This window comes from Arvicanthis niloticus, chromosome 26 (genome assembly GCF_011762505.2).
Source record: "Arvicanthis niloticus isolate mArvNil1 chromosome 26, mArvNil1.pat.X, whole genome shotgun sequence".
NCBI lineage: Eukaryota > Metazoa > Chordata > Mammalia > Rodentia > Muridae > Arvicanthis > Arvicanthis niloticus.
In genome coordinates this window covers 32,841,732-32,860,094 of record NC_133434.1, presented here as the reverse complement: position 1 = coordinate 32,860,094, position 18,363 = coordinate 32,841,732, and the positions used below count along the sequence as shown (strand labels likewise).

The window sequence follows — 18,363 nt, the reverse complement described above, 5'->3', positions numbered from 1 at the left end:
ACCCAGAGAGTGATTGGACATGGTCCTTCATCTCTCTTGGTAGCATGAGGATGGCCACACAAATGTGGTCTCCTCAGGGACCACACTGATTCGTGTGACACCAGGGAACATAGGGTTCAGGTATCCAATAAAGAGACCTGCAGGCAACAGTCTCAAAAGGATGGAGCCATGTTTCCAGGTTCTGAGTAAATCATAGCTACTCCTTCACCTTCTCACTTCTCCTGTTCCCTCTTCTAACCCAACTTCTTCCCAGGAGGAGCCTCTTAGATGGTCCACCAAAGCCATTCGGAGGCTGAACCGCCATCAGCTTCCCAAACCTCCAGCATCCAAAAAGAGACACCAAGAAGACCCTAGACACTCAGGTAAGGTCTCAAGGTCAGGATCCAGATATAAGGTGGAGGAGATGTGGGGGATGGGGGCAGCAAGCCAACTTGGGTCTGGAAGGGCAATAATCATAGTCTTAATGATCCCCGGGCTTCCCCCACATCCCAGGCCTCCTGCTAAGTGCTTTAGATGCCTCTCTGCGCTCAACCCCCAGCAAGCCTAAGGGATAAATCCTTTACAGAAGGAGAAACAGGACAAGCCCCAGAGGGGCAAGCAACTTAGTGTTAAGGGTAATGGGTAGTGAAGTCAGGGTCTGAAATTGAAGTCTGCTGGTGCTTGAGTGTGTTTGGGGTTTTTTCCCCCTTTTTTTCTTTTTGAAAAAACAAAACTTAAGTCTGCCTATACATGTACAGGGCAACTGAGCGTAATGTATATGCATTTGATGTGAGTGCGGGTGTGCCTGTGTGGGTGGATACAGATGCTCAGCCTTGAGCGTCAACCTCGAGAATGAGATCCACTCCCTGACATAGTGCAATTCTTCCTTGGCTGGAGTGTGTCGTTTCGGCTAGGTTGCTTGGTCAGTGGGTCGTTAGGGCTCTCCTGTTTCCACCTCCCTCATGCTAGGATTACAGACACGCCAACACCATGCCTGACATTTACATGGGTGCTTGGCATCAAACTCAAGATCTGATACTTTATCTACTGAACCATATCTTGAGCCCTGAATTTGTTTGCCAATCAGATTCTGTACTATTATTACAAGTTCCAAGCATAGACTATCTATCTATCTATCTATCTATCTATCTATCTATCTATCTACTATGTACTATGTATGTATGTATGTATGTATCTATCTATGTACTATGTATGTAATGTATGTATGTATGTATCTATCTATCTATGTATCTATGTACTATGTATGTTATGTATGTATGTATGTATGTATGTATGTATGTATCTATCTATCTATCTATCTATCTATCTATCTACTATGTACTATGTATGTATGTATGTATCTATCTATCTATGTATCTATGTACTATGTATGTTATGTATGTATGTATGTATGTATGTATCTATCTATCTATCTATCTATCTATCTATCTATCTATCTATCTGGAGCAGGGCTTGGGAGAGAATCGATGGGAGGCAAGTGAGTCCTCTGAGCTGCCTGTGGACTTCTGGGCTCTAGGAGGACTTACTCCTGTGGGTGGGCCTCACAGGACCAGCCTGGCTCCCAGGTCCCTGAAAACACAATTCTACATCCAACTCTGCCCTGGTCTCCAGCTGCCTGGGGGCGGAAACCAGCTATATCCCGGCTATAGTCTCCCACCTGCTGCATCGTGGGGCACAGCTTTCTAGGGGAGGGGTGTCCCCAGCCAGCAGAAACTCATCGGACACCACTTGTCATCTGCTGTTGCTGTCTAGTCTTCTGGCTATAGTCCATCTGACTGGTGCCAGTATTGGCTCTATCTCCCTAGCATCTGCTGTGGCTTCCCCAGATCTATGTCCATCTGGTATCCTCAAACAGGGTGTTAACTGGGACCCTGAACCTGGGACCACACACACACACACACACACACACTTTGAAGTCAGGAACATATGTGGAACTTGGGACCTCCTGGAGGCCCTGGTGTTGCTATGAGCTCAGGTTGGACTGTGCAGGTGTCAGGGAGTCAGTCTCATTTCTGTTTCAATGGTTGTTCCACTTAACTCTTCCCTTCTTTCTTGCTACTCTGGGCTTGCTGGCTTCCCCCTCTGCTGGGTGATCTTCCCTTTATGGCACATCCTATGACTGACTGGATGTAGAGCTCAAAGCTTGGCTGAAGGAAGTCTCTGATATCTCAACAGAGGGGGATTCATCTTCTGTCCTTCCCTAGCCTGCTTCAGTACCTTATACTGTTCTGATTATAGCGGGCCCAGATGGGGCTATTGGCTTGTAAGGTTATTGCCTTCACACACGCACAGCTCTACATGCACAGATACAGGTCCAAGGATGTTCCATGCAGCATAGTCTGTAGTCTTACACTACCACTTCTCTGGTGTCTGGTCTGTTTGTAAGGAATGTCCTAGAATTAATTGTCCCAGTACAGAGAGAAAGCCACACTATTGTGAAATGAAGAGGCCATGTGGGAAGTTAACACAATCCCAACCTTAACTGGGATGGGATGTGTACGTGCACATAGAAGACATTTTGGACAAGAGCTGGCCAACCCCTTGGCCCGTCCCACAGGGTCTGGCTAGCCCACAACCTATTCAGAGGATTACTCTTTTTAAGAGCCTATAGTTCACTATCTCTGCACTTCTGGGGTGTGACAGAAGTAAGCACTGATCGGTTATTTATACCCCCTCCCACACATAGATGGCGAGAACAGGGCTACTCTTTAAGGGATGGAGTCCCTTAAGACCCCCTGATCTTCCTCAAGTGGAGACCTCATCAACACAGCTGGGCTGGGAGACCACCACAAAGAAGGAAAGAACAGAGGTTGACTTTTGGTGAGGCAGTCCCCTGCCTCAACCAGCAGGTCCTTCTGGAGGAGGATCAGTGGGTCCTAGGGACTCCATCCCTTGAAGAGTTGCCCTAGCCTCTTAGCCCAGCCCTGCCTGTTCATCCTGAAAGAGAGGCTTCTCTCTACTCTGGCCAGTGTCTTCTTCTGTGGGAACCTCAGATGCCTCCGTTTGCATGGCCGAGTGGAGACCTTGTCAACACAGCTGGGCTGGGAGACCACAAGGTTTAAGCTAGTAGCCCTGACCTCGGGCAACAGCCTGCGGCCAGGCTACCCTCAGGGTCACATTCTGCGTCATGTCCTAGCCTTGAGAACACCATGCTCCAGATTTTCCTTGTGGTTTTGTTCTCTACTTGCCTCCTCGGGGAGGGACAGGTATGTCCTTAGAGACCCTGACTCAAATGCCACTGTGCCTGGCTCCAAGGTTCCTTTGTGCCCTCCTTAGCCACTGACACTCCCTACTAGGACCTTCAGAGCCTGGAGGAGTGAGACATGTCAGAGCGCCAGGTTCTGGTTTCCCCAGCTGCCCAGGAATATTGATGGGCTTTATTGCAGCCACAGGCCACAGGGGCTTGGAATGTAGGGTTGCCGTTGTTAAACACCAGTGTCCTCATCTTTGGGATGAGAAATCAGCTCCCAAGGACTAGTGTGATATGAGGACAGTAGGAAGGTTAGCCTGACTAGCACTAGGTGCCCGGAGATTGCAACTCCCTTCCTAGAATCACCTTAAGGTTCTTTAGAAACTTCATTCAAGAATGGTCCTGGGAAGTGGGCCCAGAAATTCTACTTATAGAGTGAGTCAGAGTTTACTGAGCTGAGGCCATTTCAGTGAGGAGGAGGGTAGGGATTCTCTGACAAGAACCCAGGGGAGATGCTCAGACCCTGGTCAGTGATATGGTAAAGTATGAAGCATATTACCCAGTGGGGACTTCCAAACACACTGCCAATCATGTAGTCAGGATAGCCCTTGTACCATCACTATGCAGAAAGGGAAACTGAGGCTGGAAGTAGTGCACCCAGAGACTGTCACAAAGCCTGTGCCCAAAGCGGCACAGTACCCCCCTTGGTGACCAAGGTTTACTGAGTGCCACTTTGTACAGTTCTGGGCCACGCAGGTCCTTGAACAGAGCTAAGCTAGACAGTCCTTGCCTTCAGTGGTCCACTCTATACTGAGGGGGTGGTAGACACGGGGCTTCCAGGAGGCCTGTCTCCAGTCTAGGAAGCGTGGAAAGCTTCCTGAAGGCAGTGAGGACCTAGGCTGCTTTTGGAATATGGGCAGGCTGTACCAGAAGGGAGGCAGAGGAGAAGTTGTGGGAGGGGAGAGATGAAGAGAGCAGCAGGGCAAGCCAGAGACGTGGGCTCAGGAGCCTGGTCTCTGCTTGCAGGGAACTGAAGGTCCCGCGCTGGAGGGGTGTAGTAAGGACTCCCTGGCTGTTAGACTACTTAGGAACAGATGGGTACAGGGACCAAGAATAATGCTCCATGAGAGGCAGAGGCAGTGGGACCCTCGCCTGGCGGAGGAGGCAGTAGCATAGAAACAAGACGAAGACAATGGATGTGGACCCAGAAGAATAAGGGGGTACTGGGAAGGCAGTCCTCAAGGCTATGTCCGGGTGGCCAAGTTAAGGCCACAGGGCTTCTGAAGATTGATGGAGCTGTGGAAAGTGGTGACAGGGCTGAGAGCAGGGATCTGGGGCCCTTGCTGGTGGGCATGAGAGGCTGGTGTGTGGTTTGTCTTTGCTGCCGCCAGAGGGCAGGCGCCTCCCGCCAATACTCTGCTTTCAGTCCATCACATGAGGCGGCCAAGGCTTCCTGAAATACCCCCACAGCTTGTGTTGTAAAGTAAGCTGAGAAAGGTTTCCCCATTTAGCCCCTCACTCCCACCCCACCCCACCCCACCCCACCCCCAGTACACACGTCCGTTCTCTAGGTGATCCAGCTGTCCTTCCCAGACCTGGGCTGGTTATGATGGGTGCCATCTGCTGAGAATCATCTATAGATAATCAGAGAGGTGCCGGAGACTTGCCTGAAATCACACAGCAATTCTTAAACCTCAGCTGGGTCCTTTGTTAGCTCTAGGTGGAGGGGGGCCTGAGGCATGAGGGAGAGCTTGGAACAAGACTCAAAATGAAGCTATCTTATCTTCCCCCACAGTGGAATCACTTGAAGCTGACCCTCACAGTACAGGCAGGATGAGATGTGGTTCAGAAATCATTACTCTTCCCCCACCTGTACCCACATCTTTGCAAAAAGAGAAAACTCTTTTACCGAACTAGCACACTCCACAAACCTAGAGGTCCCAGCTGCCTTTGTAGATGCCAGCTCTCCCGTATCCCTAAACCCAAGCCTACACCTAAGGATGGCCAGATCTAGTTTTCTCTTGCTGGGGAAGAAGCTGAGTCAGAGGAAGAAGGCCTGGTTGGTCTTTTGTTTCGTTCCTAAGGGGTACAGGTTCACTGGATGTTTGTGAAGAGCGTGTTCTGTGGAACCCAGGGAGCCAGGCCTAGGTGGAGGGAACCTGAAGTGATACCCTGCTCCAGCTCTCTCCAACTACCCACACCAAGGCTCTCAGCTCCCAGACACCTCCACTTCCTACACAGCCAGCTTCTCCTCCAGGCCCTGCCTCCTGGCTCTCTGCTCTCCCATAGCTGGGTATCTTCCCTCAGCCTGGAGCAACAGGACAGCTGAAAACGCTTCCCTCTCATAGAGAGGTGAGTCTAAGTGTGTGTCCCCTGTCATTCCCCTCTGACCCCAAGCAAACTGGCCACTGGCCTTGGAGACCCTTAGGAAGTAGAAGAAAACGACTGAAACTCCTCCTCTCTCCTAAGCCTATTGTTTTCCCAGGGAGAAGCCCAACTAACCAGGGAAAGAAGGAACCAAGGTAACAGCCTGGTTGCCCTAGCCCAGCCTCCAAGTCATTTCTACTGAGGACACAGTTGAAGCTTCGCCTGCTCTGACCAGCAGCCACCCCTGACCCATACCAGGATGGCACTGCTCTCTACTAGCCACCACGCCCACAACCCCCAACTACTCAGGGGCCTGACAGACTTTCCTGCTACCTCTCCTGTCACCCTTGTCTCCTTTAGATGCATAGAGCGCCTGTGGGTCCCTCGGGATGCCAGAGACCTTTCTTGTTAACTTGTATTTTTAGTATCTTAGAAAGGAACAAATCCCATTTCTTTCCAATAAAACGTGAACCTTCAGCTTATTGGTATTAATTGGTACTGGCCTAGCCCAGTTCCTGAATTACAAGGAACTGGGAGTCTACTCCAAGGAACCAGCATGGGAGATAGATGGTCTGTGATTTGCTTTAAGAAGGGAGTGGAGTCGCAGGGATTGACATTCAGTGTGGCTAGGCAGCCACAGGAACATCTAGTACCACTGAATCCCGGCCCCTCTATCTGTAGTTCATCCAACTAAGAAAAAGCTTCCTTCCTATTGAACGTGGATGTGGGTGGGACGGTTACCATAGAACCAGTGGCCCCAGAAGCACTAGTCACTTAACCTTACTACCACCAGAGGGCAGGCAAGGGACCCTGAACAGTCCATTGGCTGGGATGTTGAAGCCCAGGCAATTGGTAGTGGCTTACAGAGGGGGACTGCAACCCAGCAAGCAATTCACAACACAAAGGACGGTGCTGGGGAAAGCTGGGGCAGGACAGCTCTGTAGCAGGGTTTTGGCTGGAGGTGAGAAAAACCTTGGTGTAGGAATAGCCTCAACGAGTCCCTTTTCTACTTGTTACTACCTGGAGTGGCCCTGGCTTCCTGACCTGAGCCAGCTCTGTTGGGGTGGGGAGGTCCTTGTTCTTAGAGAGCTGCAGTAGCAGTGTGGGTACTTGCCACGCAGAAGACACTACTCACCTCTGGAAGTACAAATAAGAAGCAAGAGGTGAGGGAGGTGTCTCTGGCCAGGCAAAGGCCAGGAAAGAAGCTGAAGCCAGGGCTAGTGTGGACTTCCTGGACGTCATGCCCAACCTTTTGTTCTTATTCTTTGCTCTGAGGCCTCTCTCAACTTTGCCTTGTCTTTAAGGTTCCACCCTGGGTCGCCTTCTCCCAGGAAGCTCCAGGGAAACTGTTGGGTCAGAGCCTGGTCTCTGAGGGACCTGAGTGGATGATGTATGAGAAGAACTGCATCACAGGCTGGAGGCCAGCACAGCTGCAAGGGCCGGGCCCTCATAGCACACAGGGGGACATCATAGCACACAGGGGGACATCTAGCATACAGGTGGACCTGGCCAGAGATCTGGAGCAGGCCCAGCTTGCCCAGCCTGCCCAATTATCCAGAGTGGTTTCTATCCAGGGTGTCAGCTTTAGGAGCTCTGAGAGAACCTATTCATCTGAAATTCTGTTCATCAAATAATTTCCCTTGACTGACAGCTGGGCCTCTGAACTACAACCAATCCATGCAAAGTGCTGTTGCAAATGTTTCCCCCCCTGCTCTATAGTGGTTGCCCTCCTGGGGATAGGGACACAGTAGATCCTTTATTCAGTCCAAGGTTACAGCAAAGAAACAAAAGCACATTGCATTTTCTCTGTCTTCTGTTCCTTTTCCTTCCCAAGCGGCAGAGAATTCTTTTGTGCATACCTTCCTGAAGCTCTGAGGGGCTACAGGGCCTTGGCTTGCATCTGACCCCAGCCACTGTTTAATTGGCCCTTGCAGGAGCCAGACTTGCTAATTGGGCCGGGCCAGGACCGTGGAGCTGGAGCCTGAATGGGCACAGAGGTTTGTAGAGCTTTCTGAAAGATGCCATCTAATTTCCTGCCCCTGGGCCCTGCCCCCAGGCCTCCCTCAGCTTCCCCAGCCTTTAAGGCTCCACTCTGGGTCCTCCTTCTCCAGAAAGCCCTGCGCCCTGTGAGCCAATATCAGCTTTCCTCTGAGATGTGGCTCAGAGTGCTGCCTCTGCTGATTGCAATTTGGAGCTGGCCTGGCTCTTACTCTCAGGCCAGGGAAGTCCAGGGCTTCTGTTCAGGGGGCTGGAGAGGGGACAGAGCTCTCCCCAAAGTGACTCTGATCACCCTATCACAAGGATCCTTCCCTGGGGGTCACCTCCTTATTCCCCTGTTTTCAGAGAGAGGCTGCCTATGCTCATACTCATGGGCTTTCCTCTGAAGCCCCTGGCCTCTGTTTTCTTCCCTTCATCTGCCTTCTTCCTTCTCTGGGTTCTGAGTGTGGGCACTAGTGGCCTGGGTTAGAACCGGGACTCCCCCACCCACCCATAGAAGGTTCCTGAGACCAGGATCATCTAGGAGTGGTGTCCTGGCCCTCCCCCACCTTACCTCCTACTCAGACAGGCTCTGGGAATGCCTCTGCTGGTTGCCTGGCAACACACCCCTACACACCTGCAGCTTGAAGGAGCTGACCCATCTTGGGAATCAGTGGGTTTGGGGCAGACTTACAGAGCGGCTGTCAACTAGGCCCAGGGCAACCTTGAGGGCTGGAGGGGCTGGGTCTTCTGGCTCCCCCATCTGTGCTGATAGCAGTTCCGTTCCTTAGGATGGGTCCTTGGGGACTGTTGCTACAACAAGTGTCTGCTTGGTGACTGGACCTAGCCCTGAAGCAAGCAGGAGGCAAACCAAAGGGGACTCTTTCTTTTGTCTTGGGGTGGGGGAATACTTGGATGGGGTGATAGAACAGTCTAGGCTCAGTCCTTGGCCAGGGAATTACAAGGAAATGACAGGCCTAGACAGGTCCGTGGGGGTCCTTCAGGACTTTAGGCTTCTGATACTGCTACTTAGAAATCTTCCCTATGCCCTGTCCTCCGGCTCTGTCTTGTCTGATTGTCCCCTTTCTCTGTCGCCTTCTCAAGGCTCTTTCACCCACCAGTCTCACCCTTTGTCTCTCTGAATCTCCCTGTACCATCCTAGCTCCACCCAGGCCCCAGCTGGGCTCTCCCTCCTCCCAACAGGCACACACCCCACACCCCACACTTCAACCATGACTCCAGGGGCCTGCAGCTCTGTTTTCCTAATGGTTTGGGCAAATTCCTTTCCTTTTAGTTCAGTGCAGTCATGGGTGGATGTTTTTGAAAGAAACTCTCTAGGAAGCAAAGGAAAACAAACCCAAACACCCCAGCCCACTACCTAGAAACAGAGGTCACAGAGGCAGGATTATCTATGACAGCTGCTGCCTGTGCTACACAACCCCCTCCTTGGGCGGATCCGGGAGGGTGGTGGTGGTTGTTACTTGTTAGCCTGTCTGTCCCAGGATTAAAACTTTTCATGAAAGGACCCCATCGGCAACCAACAAAGTGCCCTGGCATTAACAGAGACATTGAAACAATGTATGCTGCTTTAACAAACACACAGATGACTGACTGTAAAGACTCTCTGGAAGCTCTGGGGTGGTGCAGAATAGTCTGACCACCTCTCCTTCAGAATCTCTATCCACAGGAGCCTCTGGCCTCTGTCTGTATTGCTGGCTTAGACTGGACTGGGGAAGACTCACTTTTTCTGGTTTGCTGGCTTCATCTTTTCACTTGTTTTTCTTAGTGCAGCAGGGGTGGGTGAGGAAGTGGGACAATTCACTCCACCCTGTAGCTCATATTAAACTGGCCTAGTGAGGTGGAAAGGCTGAGGACTCTGCCACTAATTGGCTCAGACAGGTCACCCAACACCTGTAGGCCTGGGTTCCAATCTGCAACAAGATCCACACCGATTTCATCCATCAAATGGGGCAGTCATGGGACAGCACATAGCTCTGACACGCTGGGAACACTCCATGGCACATATGAAGTGGCCCCAGAAATAGTATTTCTTTTTTGTAACTCTTGGGGGACTCTGGAGGGTCCAGTACTCTCCAACAGGGAAGAGAATATGAGACTTGATGTGTGTGTGTCTCCCTGACTGTAAGTCACCCAGCAGGCACCAAATACAGGCTCAAAACCACCCCAATCCTTCCTCTTGGCTTTTCCCCCTGGCTGCTGCCTCCTGTGTACACCTCTCCCTCCTACAGATTGAGGGCCAGAAGCCTAGGAGGAGGGCACTGATGGCTGCCCCCTCTCCAGCCAGCCTCCAGCCGTTGTCCCCGAGGGGACCCCTGGACCCCTTGTCTGCTGCACTGCCAATCGATCGAGTGCTCTGCCATCCTCGGGCGTGCCATGAATTTTTCATCAAAAGCCTGTAGTCTTTGGGAAACGCACAATTAGAAGCACCATCAATAATGTACCACGAGGAGGCATCCACAGGGCGCAGCCAGGCCCCAGACGTGACTGTCTTTCAGTCTGCTCTGGCAGGAGACAGGAGGCCAGCCCTGAGTGCACCCTCGGGGGCCCAACTCTGGGTACAGAACAAGTGCAGCTGCTAAGAGAGAGGCAACCGCACCCTTGGCTGCTTGAGCCAGCTCCCGGGAGCCCAGGCCAGCCACAGGAAGACTAGCGTGATTTGGAGTGTTTTGTCAGTAACACAAATGCTAGAGAACCCGCAGCCCATTCCTTGTCCCACATAACACATAAGATGCCAGATAGTTATAGGAAGACTTTGGTTTGCTTGATTTTGTTTTGGCGGATCTAGTGCATGGATTATCAAGGCCCCAGGAAACAGGGCTAGGTTTCAGAAGCCAAGGCGCCTCCCAGAGCTAGGTCAGTACTCTAACATCTCCCAGGTCAGAAAGCTGTGTTGTAAGCAAGACACCTGTAATCCTAGCACTTCAGAGCTAGGCAGGCAGGGTGGGAGATGGAGGCCACCTGGACTACACAGAGTTCCAGGACAGCCTGAAATACAAAATGAGATTCCATCTTTTTTTTTTTTTTTTTTTTTTTTTTTTTTTTTTTAAATCCATACTGAAGGCGGAGACAGTCTATTCAGAAAGAGCAGCTCAACGGTAGTATCTTATTGCTTGGTTGGGTCTCTGAGCAGCAAGCTGGAGCCACTAGGGCATGGCCTGTCCTGCCCCACCCACTCAGAGGAGCTATCTCACCCAAGGCTCCTGGGCTACCCTTGCTCAACAGAGGTGGACATGGCCTTTTTTTTGGCCCTTTCCAGTCCTGTGACCCCAAAGTGTCCCTGTTCTTGGAGCAGGGACTTATCAAATCCAGTCTTTTGGGAGCAGAGCTGGAACCAGGCTGGAACACCAGGACAACTGTGCTCTGAGATCACTGGGTGTGAGAAGGGGGTTCCTCTGCAGGGCTAGGACTCAGCCTGCTGGGGTCAGGTTGGGGTGAAGGGTTACAAGGACCTCAGGCCAAGCTTAGCTTCACCAGGTTGAGGAGTTGGGGTGGAGAGGGGGGAGGGGGAGAAAAGGAAACAATGCCCCTGTCTTTGGAGATCCTAGATTGACCTTCCCTGAGAGTCCTGGTTGCAGGAAGATGGCTGCTTATGTCTATTTTGCAGCCCACCTGAGAGGGATGCACGGCCCAGAAGCTCTTGATAAGGACACATGAAAAGCACAGATGGTGCCAACAAGTGCAAATTAATTGAGCAAAGCCTGTGTACACAGGCGCTGTGAACAGGCGGCTGACAGGAGGGGAGGGGCCGGAGGGGAACAGGGCAGGGAGCAGTGAGAAGCCTTAACGAGCACTTATCGATGTCTTGCTGGATCCACAGCCCAGAGCACAGTTATTGACAAAGCCTGTCTATAAATCTCCCAGCCATGTCTCCAGAAGCCTTAATTACGGGGCCTCATTACCCTTCACACCTCTAGGCTCTTGGGGGACCAGCTTGAACAGGAGTAGCAGATCCACGGCAGCCTCACTGAGCCTTCCCATGGAAGGTGCCCAGCATGGGATGCCTGGGACAGGCTGGGTCTATGTGTTCAGAGCAGTGGGCAGGGTTCAGGCTCCTAGGCTAAAGTAAGGGTGTGAAAGGGATTTTGGACCCAGAGATCTCTAGACTCTAGATCCAATTTGTCTAGTTACTGTTGATTCATCTCTTTGTGCCTCAGTTTATGCCTATATAATGAGGAAAGGGTTGTAAGAAGAGTAAGGGCAAGGTCTATCTGTGTTCGGCACACCCAATATGAATGTGATGTTTCTGGCCACAGTAGGACCCCGGGGTTCTTCTGTTGCACATTACATCCAAATCTGAGAACAGGCAAAGCATTGTCTCAGCACAAATGATGTCCACAAAACGACAGCCCAACCTCTCCCACTCATGGCTAACACGAGGACCACTGCAGCCTCACCAGTGACAGGCTTGGCTTCACTCATTCGCTCCTGCCTTCTAGGTGTGAATTAGCAAGAGAGTAATTATATTCACAGAGCTGTCTGTCCCTTCATCAGCGTCGCCAGCTGCAATTACAGCCCCGGTCTCTCCCATCACGCTCAGAACCCGGAAGCTCTCTACACCAGCCAGTCAGCTGACCTGGAGGACGGCAGCTGTGCTCCTGTGGGGATTGGCGACTCACCCATTTGCTCCTTTGCAATTGTCTTCAGAGAGCATACTGTCCAGGCTTTAATTGGAAGCAATTTTACCCCCTCCCCTGCCTGAATCATTCTTGTGATGCTGTGTGATTGTGGTTTTCTATTCATTGTCCTCAGGGAGGCATCTGGCCAGAAGAGAAAGCCTGGGTCGAGGTTGTGGAGAGGGGGAATCCTGGAGGTCTCCCGTCTGGTCTCTGTCTGAGGAAAGGAGCCCTGGGTGCATATTTGGGCCTTTTGGAGATGCAAAGAAAGATCCCCTTGAACCTGGTGGTGGTGGTGTATATGTGTGTGTGCGCATGTGTGCGTGTGCATGTAAGTGTGTGTGTGTGTGTGTGTGTGTGTGTGTGCGTTTAGTGGTGGATGAGTTGAGGTGTCAGGCAGCTCAGGTGTCATGGACAGCTGGTGGTATAGTAGATAAAAGTGAGACCGGTTCTCCTGAGTTTCTGTCAACCAATCTTGGGTCAGCTGACAGGAGGAACCCTCTGCCTGGGATCGAGGAGGAAGAGACTCAGAACAGGCATGTCTGCCCTGTGACCAGAGGACTTAGTGCTCTGGGATAGCTACGAATGTGGCTCAACATCAAATCATACTTACCCAAGACATTGTGACATTTTTGTGATACATATTTGTGTGTTTGTGTGTGTGTGTGTATATATAACTTGTTTCTACTTTTGAGTCTGAATTTTGTAGAGGGTCAGACACGCTTGCTCCAGGGGCTTTCTCAGAGAGAGGCCTGAGTGCCTGAGAGATCATAGGTGTTCTGTCTGATGGGGCATGTCCCACTCACCTCCCAGACTCCACCAGGACTGTCTCTTGAGGGCTCTGAGCCTACCACCCATCTGACTTCATAGAGCTCAGCTTTCCAGACTTTAACCTAGGCCCCAGTTATCTCAGCCCTGTGGTGCTGAAAGCCTCCATTTCATCTGGGCTATCCACAACCTCACATAGTGCTTTGGTTTTTGGTGTCCTGGGCAAGCTTCCGGAAACCTTGTGTCTACCTTGGCCTGGGGAGGTTCCAGCCCAGGGTTCAAGGGTCCCTTGAGAGCTCCCTCACACCTGGCTTGTCACTCAGCCTCTTCTGGACACCATCCCCCTCATGCTTCACTCTCCTTGTCCCTGAAAGTCTTCCTGGAGGAATCCCTAGCCATAGTTAACCCTTTGAGGGTTACTTTGGTTGTCAATTTGACAGGATCTGGGATTATCTAGGAGACAAACCTCTGGCACCTCTGTGAAGCAGTTTTTCAATTAGGTTAATTGAAGTTGGAAGAATCACCCTGACTATAGGTGGCCCCATTCCACAAGCTGGGGTCCTAGGTAAATAAAGTAGAGAAAGAAAGTTGGGCGACAGCACTCATCTCTGCTTCCTCACTAGGGCTGTGATGTGTGCTTCCTGCTCCTGTGGCCATCCACTGAACCCTCAACTTATGACCCAGGTTAAACCCTTTCTTCCTAAAGTTGCTTTTGTCAGGCATTTCACCACAGCAATGGGAAATGTAACTAATGCATTAGGTCCTGTTTTCTTTCCAAGCAGGGAAAACCCAATAGCATCTGGCAGTGACAGACCAGGGTTTAATGGGTATCTTAGTTAGGTCTCTATTGCTGTGATTAAAAACATCATGACCAAAAGCAGCTTGGGGAGAAAAGGGTTTATTTCAGCTTACATCATTCAGGGAAATCGGGGCAGGAACTCAAGGCAGGAACTTGGAGGCAGAACTGATACAGAGGCCATGAAAGAGTACTCCATGAAAGAGGCTTGCTTAGCCTGCTTTCTTACACAGCTCAGACCACCTGCCCAGCGGTCATGGGCCCCTGTGGAATGGGTCTTTCTGCATTAATCATTAGTCAAGACAATACCCCACAGACATGCCTGTAGGCCAATCTGGAGGCATGTTCTCAATTAATACTTCTTCCCAGTTATGTCTAGATTTATATCAAACTGACCAAAAGCCAACCAGTACAATAGGGTAGCCCACTTTGCTTGGGGGTATTCTCCTTGGGTGTCAGGGAATAGCCCTTGCCCATCTCAAACCCAGGACGGCCTTATCAAGCTTGCTTAGTGTCCTGATTCTGTGACCTCCTCTTCTTTTTCAGCTGCAGGTTTCCCCTAAGTTGCATGGTCAAAGGGTAGGGTGTGAAGATTTTCCAAGGCAGCCCTGACCACTGTCATATAGGGTCTTGAAAAGTGAGAGAGATGAAGCCTGGTCCCCAAGATTCCTTAGTCAACTGTCCAGGCTTTTCATAGCCCAAGGAGCCCTTTCTAGGCAACCAAGCCTTACACAGCCAACCTATGAGGTATTCTCCCTGTTTAACAGTAAAAGATGGAGATTTCTCTGAGCTCTGGCTTGGGGCTGAACAGGCAGCAGGAACTCTGGGTCAGCAAGCTGCCAGCAGAGCGTTTGATATGTTTGGTGGGCTGCCGAGGGCTGTGTTAGATGTGAGAAGAATATTTTGAGTTCTTGTGAGGGCTTAGGCCCAGACTTCAGAGCCTTAGGGACTCATCAGGCAGAGCAGAGCAGAGGTCCGTGGAGAACCAAGGAAGACAGCAGGCAGATATGGGTACCTGGGCTTCGGACAGGCTGTGTCTCAAGCAGGAGGTGGGCCAAGAAGAGGGCTCATCCAACTCAGTCATCCCATAAAGAAGAGGGGAGGCAAAAGGAAGAGGCTTTCATCATTACCCTCAGCCTACCACCAGCAAAGTAGGGATCAAGAGGGGGTGTCCACAGAGCCGGATGCAGAAGCTGAGATGCCTGAAGTACCCCTAAAACATCCACTTGCAGTCCCTGGGCTGCCACTACTCTTCACTGCAGTCCCCGAAGCCCACATATTTGCATATCTGAGAGCAAAAATAATTCTGCTGCCGGCTTAGCACCACCAAGGCTGCAGCCCCCTTTTGTCTGTTTGAATAAGAGCTGGCTAAGGGCAGAAGGATAATTAGTCCCCTGTGTGCGGTGTCCCCCATACCCCCCTTGAAGATTTAAAGACGCAGCCTAAATACTCTGCTCACACACTCCCACAGCCGGCTGACTGTGGGCTGTCTGCATCGGCAAGAGCCGATAAATGGGCATTTTATCTGATTAAACCGGAGTGAACTGGTTTGTTCTCTATTATCTGTAGGCTCGATTGGATATTTAGCACTCTGTGTGTGTGTGTGTGTGTGTGTGTGTGTGTGTGTGTGTGCGTGTGCGTGTGTGTGTGTGTGATTTTTCTGGTCTGTATCAAGAGAAAATTGGATTGTACTGAGCAGTCTTTAATCTGGTGCGCAGAAGTACATTCTAATAGAGTCACAGAGCAGGAAGCAGGGACAGGAGACTCTGTCCTTAGCCTTGGAAAACAGGGGCTTCTGCATGGGGCCTTCTTGTGCTCTAAGGCAGCCCTCCTTTGCAGTCCTGTTCTGGCCCTCCTCTGGGCACCGCCCTTCCCATCTGGTGAGGAGTAAGTGGGACCACCAGAAATGCCTGCTGGAAAACGTGCCTCTTTAGGCCTGAGAATCCTCTCCTGCTTCTGGCTCCATGCTCCTGAAGGTGGCAGTGCACCCTTACGCACACAAAAGAGGCTGTGGGCTGAAACCGAATGGGGTGAGAAGAAAAAGGGGAAGGGAGAAGCCAGCCTGGGAACAGTGTCCACTCCCCAACCTCTCTAACAGCTAGGGTCTGTGATGGAGAATGCAAGACTCCTTTGAGGGCTGATATACAGTGTATTGGTTAAGGCAGGGGATACAGCATATTCCATAGTTAGCTGTATCAATCCATTTGTAACTGAATACTGAGGTGTAGGCGTTTCTCTCCTACTTTTGCATGCTCTGGCCTGTCTCTGTATTTACTAGGAAACTGAGGCAGCTCTCCATCCCAGATGAGCTGGGGGAGGGGTGTGTGTGTCAAAATCCAGACTTCTGTGTTCTACGTCATCGGGCCTGGCTGGCTCAGCCTGCTATGGGATCAGGCTCCAGACTAGAGCCTTAGATCTGAGCTTGTCACTCCTGTTGTTGTTGGTCCCAGCAGGTGACAAGATGGGGTTAGGTACCTTAACTGCACAATGTTGGGTTGGAAGGAAAATTGAGTCATGACTAGAAGTCTGGGGGCTGAAATTCAGTCTGTATTAACACACACACACACACACACACACACACACACACACACCACACTTGGCATCGTATGCCTAGTATCATGAGTCAGATGAGAGGGCTGGCAGCTTGCACAAGGGACCGGCTCCAGGGCCCAGGTCAGCAAATCTCCCCCAGCTCTCCTTGGGTCTGCTGCCTGTGCCTCTTTGAGAATTGATGACTTAGCTCCCAAGAACTAATGACCTCATCCTCTCTACCTTTATTTACCGCAGGTACCACACCTTTTCATCACACCAGCCCAGCACCAGTTCATCAAGGGCAGGATGGTCCATGGATTGGAGCACCAGGCAGTGCTGGCATCTTCTTCCAGCCTCATCAACGGAGCCATTTGTTCCAGCCTCACTAAGTGTGATGGAGGGGATGGATCAAATCCAGGACCTCACCTGTAGATTGGAACCCAGCTTGACGCGGAGAAGGGAAGGCCTGCAGGGGGACTTCCAGGCAGAAGTCTTCCAACGATCTCCTCATTTGGAGCTCTCTCTGAGGGTCATTTCTCCTGCCTCTGGGGACCCTTTCCCTGAGTGGTCAGTGATCCTCCACATCTCTTAGCCAGATCCTTCAGAGACTTGGGCCAGGTCCTGAGTTGGCCAGTGCACACTCCAGCAGCCTTTCAGTTCTTTGCCCTACATCTGGAAGACTTTCTCTCTCCTTCCTAGAGAGCTACGTTCTCCCCATTTCACAGATAAAGAAACTGAGGTCTAGAAAGGAAGAGCTGAGCTTGGGATTAAATCCTGGGAGAAGACTGTGTTCTGGTCTTGGTCACGTCCTTGTCCCATGTCCTCTGTGTTTCTCTGCTGGCCCAGGGCTTCTAAGCACAGGTTTCCTTGGATGGGGTTATTTTTATGTGACTCTCACTTCAGGACAGGCTTCTGGAGAGGTGGCCTGGGTGAGCTGTACTGTCTCCCCTTTCTCTGCTCAGTCTAAAAGAGCCCATGAACATACTCATAGCAAGCTTGTTAGGGTCCCCAGTGCAATGCAACCCGCACTTGCCAGTCCTCTCAGAGACCTCAAAAGGTAAGTAAAGAAGACTGATCCCTGTACTTCATATCAGAGAGGTGGAGTGATTTCTCAAAAGTCTTGACAGACATCTGCTAGAACTTCCCAGATTAGTGGTGGGTTCCATGGAGTTCACAAGACCTGACGCAAAGCAGATGCTGGAGAGGCCGAGTGCGTGCCTTCACATGATACACTTTGGGGAGGTAAGCAGCCGCTGGGGCACACAAAGGAGGAGGCTTCTTGATGTTTTCAATCCTAGTGTGCATCAGACCTCTTCTTGACTCCTTGAGCTCCCACTTAACTGGCCTAAGTCATCTTTCCTTCTTGGTCCCTGAGGTCCCTTCTTTCTCCCAGCTTTCCAAAGCTTTTCGGGGCCTCGGCAGGTGCTCTTTGGTTAACCACTGCAGAGATCCCTCCAGGCCACTCCCCGATAGGAGCATAAATGGCAGGTCCAGGTATGCCCTACATCACCATTCCTGGGTTTAGGAGTGAACTGGAAAGCTATTTGGTAATCAGCTTTTGGGCACTGCTTGATGCTGTAGAGCAGGGGTTTCTGGGTCTCTAGGAGACAGTCTAGTGGTGTTGGGGGATGGGGGTTCACCTTGGGTAAAGGCTGTATGTCTCCCTGGTCAATTGGATCAAACCCTTCCAGTGGGCAGTAGCTTTCAAAGCTGGACAGCACTGGTTTCTACCAGCTCCAGGGATGGAGGTTGGGAAGGAGTGAGGGTTGGGGGAGGGGAGCTGGCCAGCAGGGGGCCTTGCTCAGCCTGCTTGCTCCCCAGCACACACCCACGGAGAGACAATAAATCGACAAACACTTAATCTCTCTGCAAATTGAAACGCAGCCGTAAATATCTGGTGCATCCCAGTAGCTGAGTTATGGGTCTCGTTTATTAATCTCTTTAGTCTCAGGTGATGGATGGAGGAAGAGAATGGCCCGTCTGAGACGCAGCGGGGAAGGGGAGGGTGAGGAACAGCGGGCAGGGGTCTGAGGACAGGCTCTGGAGATGGAGTCATGGGGGAGGCCTGGGGATTTGTGTCTGTTTTTTTCAGTCTCAAA

General features: G+C 51.2%; 1 protein-coding gene across 11 annotated transcripts in view; it reads right to left on the bottom strand.

The window, feature by feature from the left end:
* The window catches only part of Ccdc33 (coiled-coil domain containing 33), a 110,861-nt gene that overhangs the window by 14,685 nt on the left and 77,813 nt on the right, over positions 1–18,363 (bottom strand). For 2 of the 11 annotated variants that reach the window (XM_076925556.1, XM_076925557.1), the window contains exon 1: positions 8,229–8,383. The exons of the other annotated variants lie outside the window; for them this stretch is intronic. In XM_076925556.1, the coding sequence (XP_076781671.1) occupies positions 8,229–8,297 (69 nt within the window). In that variant the 5' untranslated portion in view covers positions 8,298–8,383. Of the gene's footprint in view, positions 1–8,228; positions 8,384–18,363 lie in introns of those variants that run through there. 11 annotated transcript variants of the gene reach the window in all.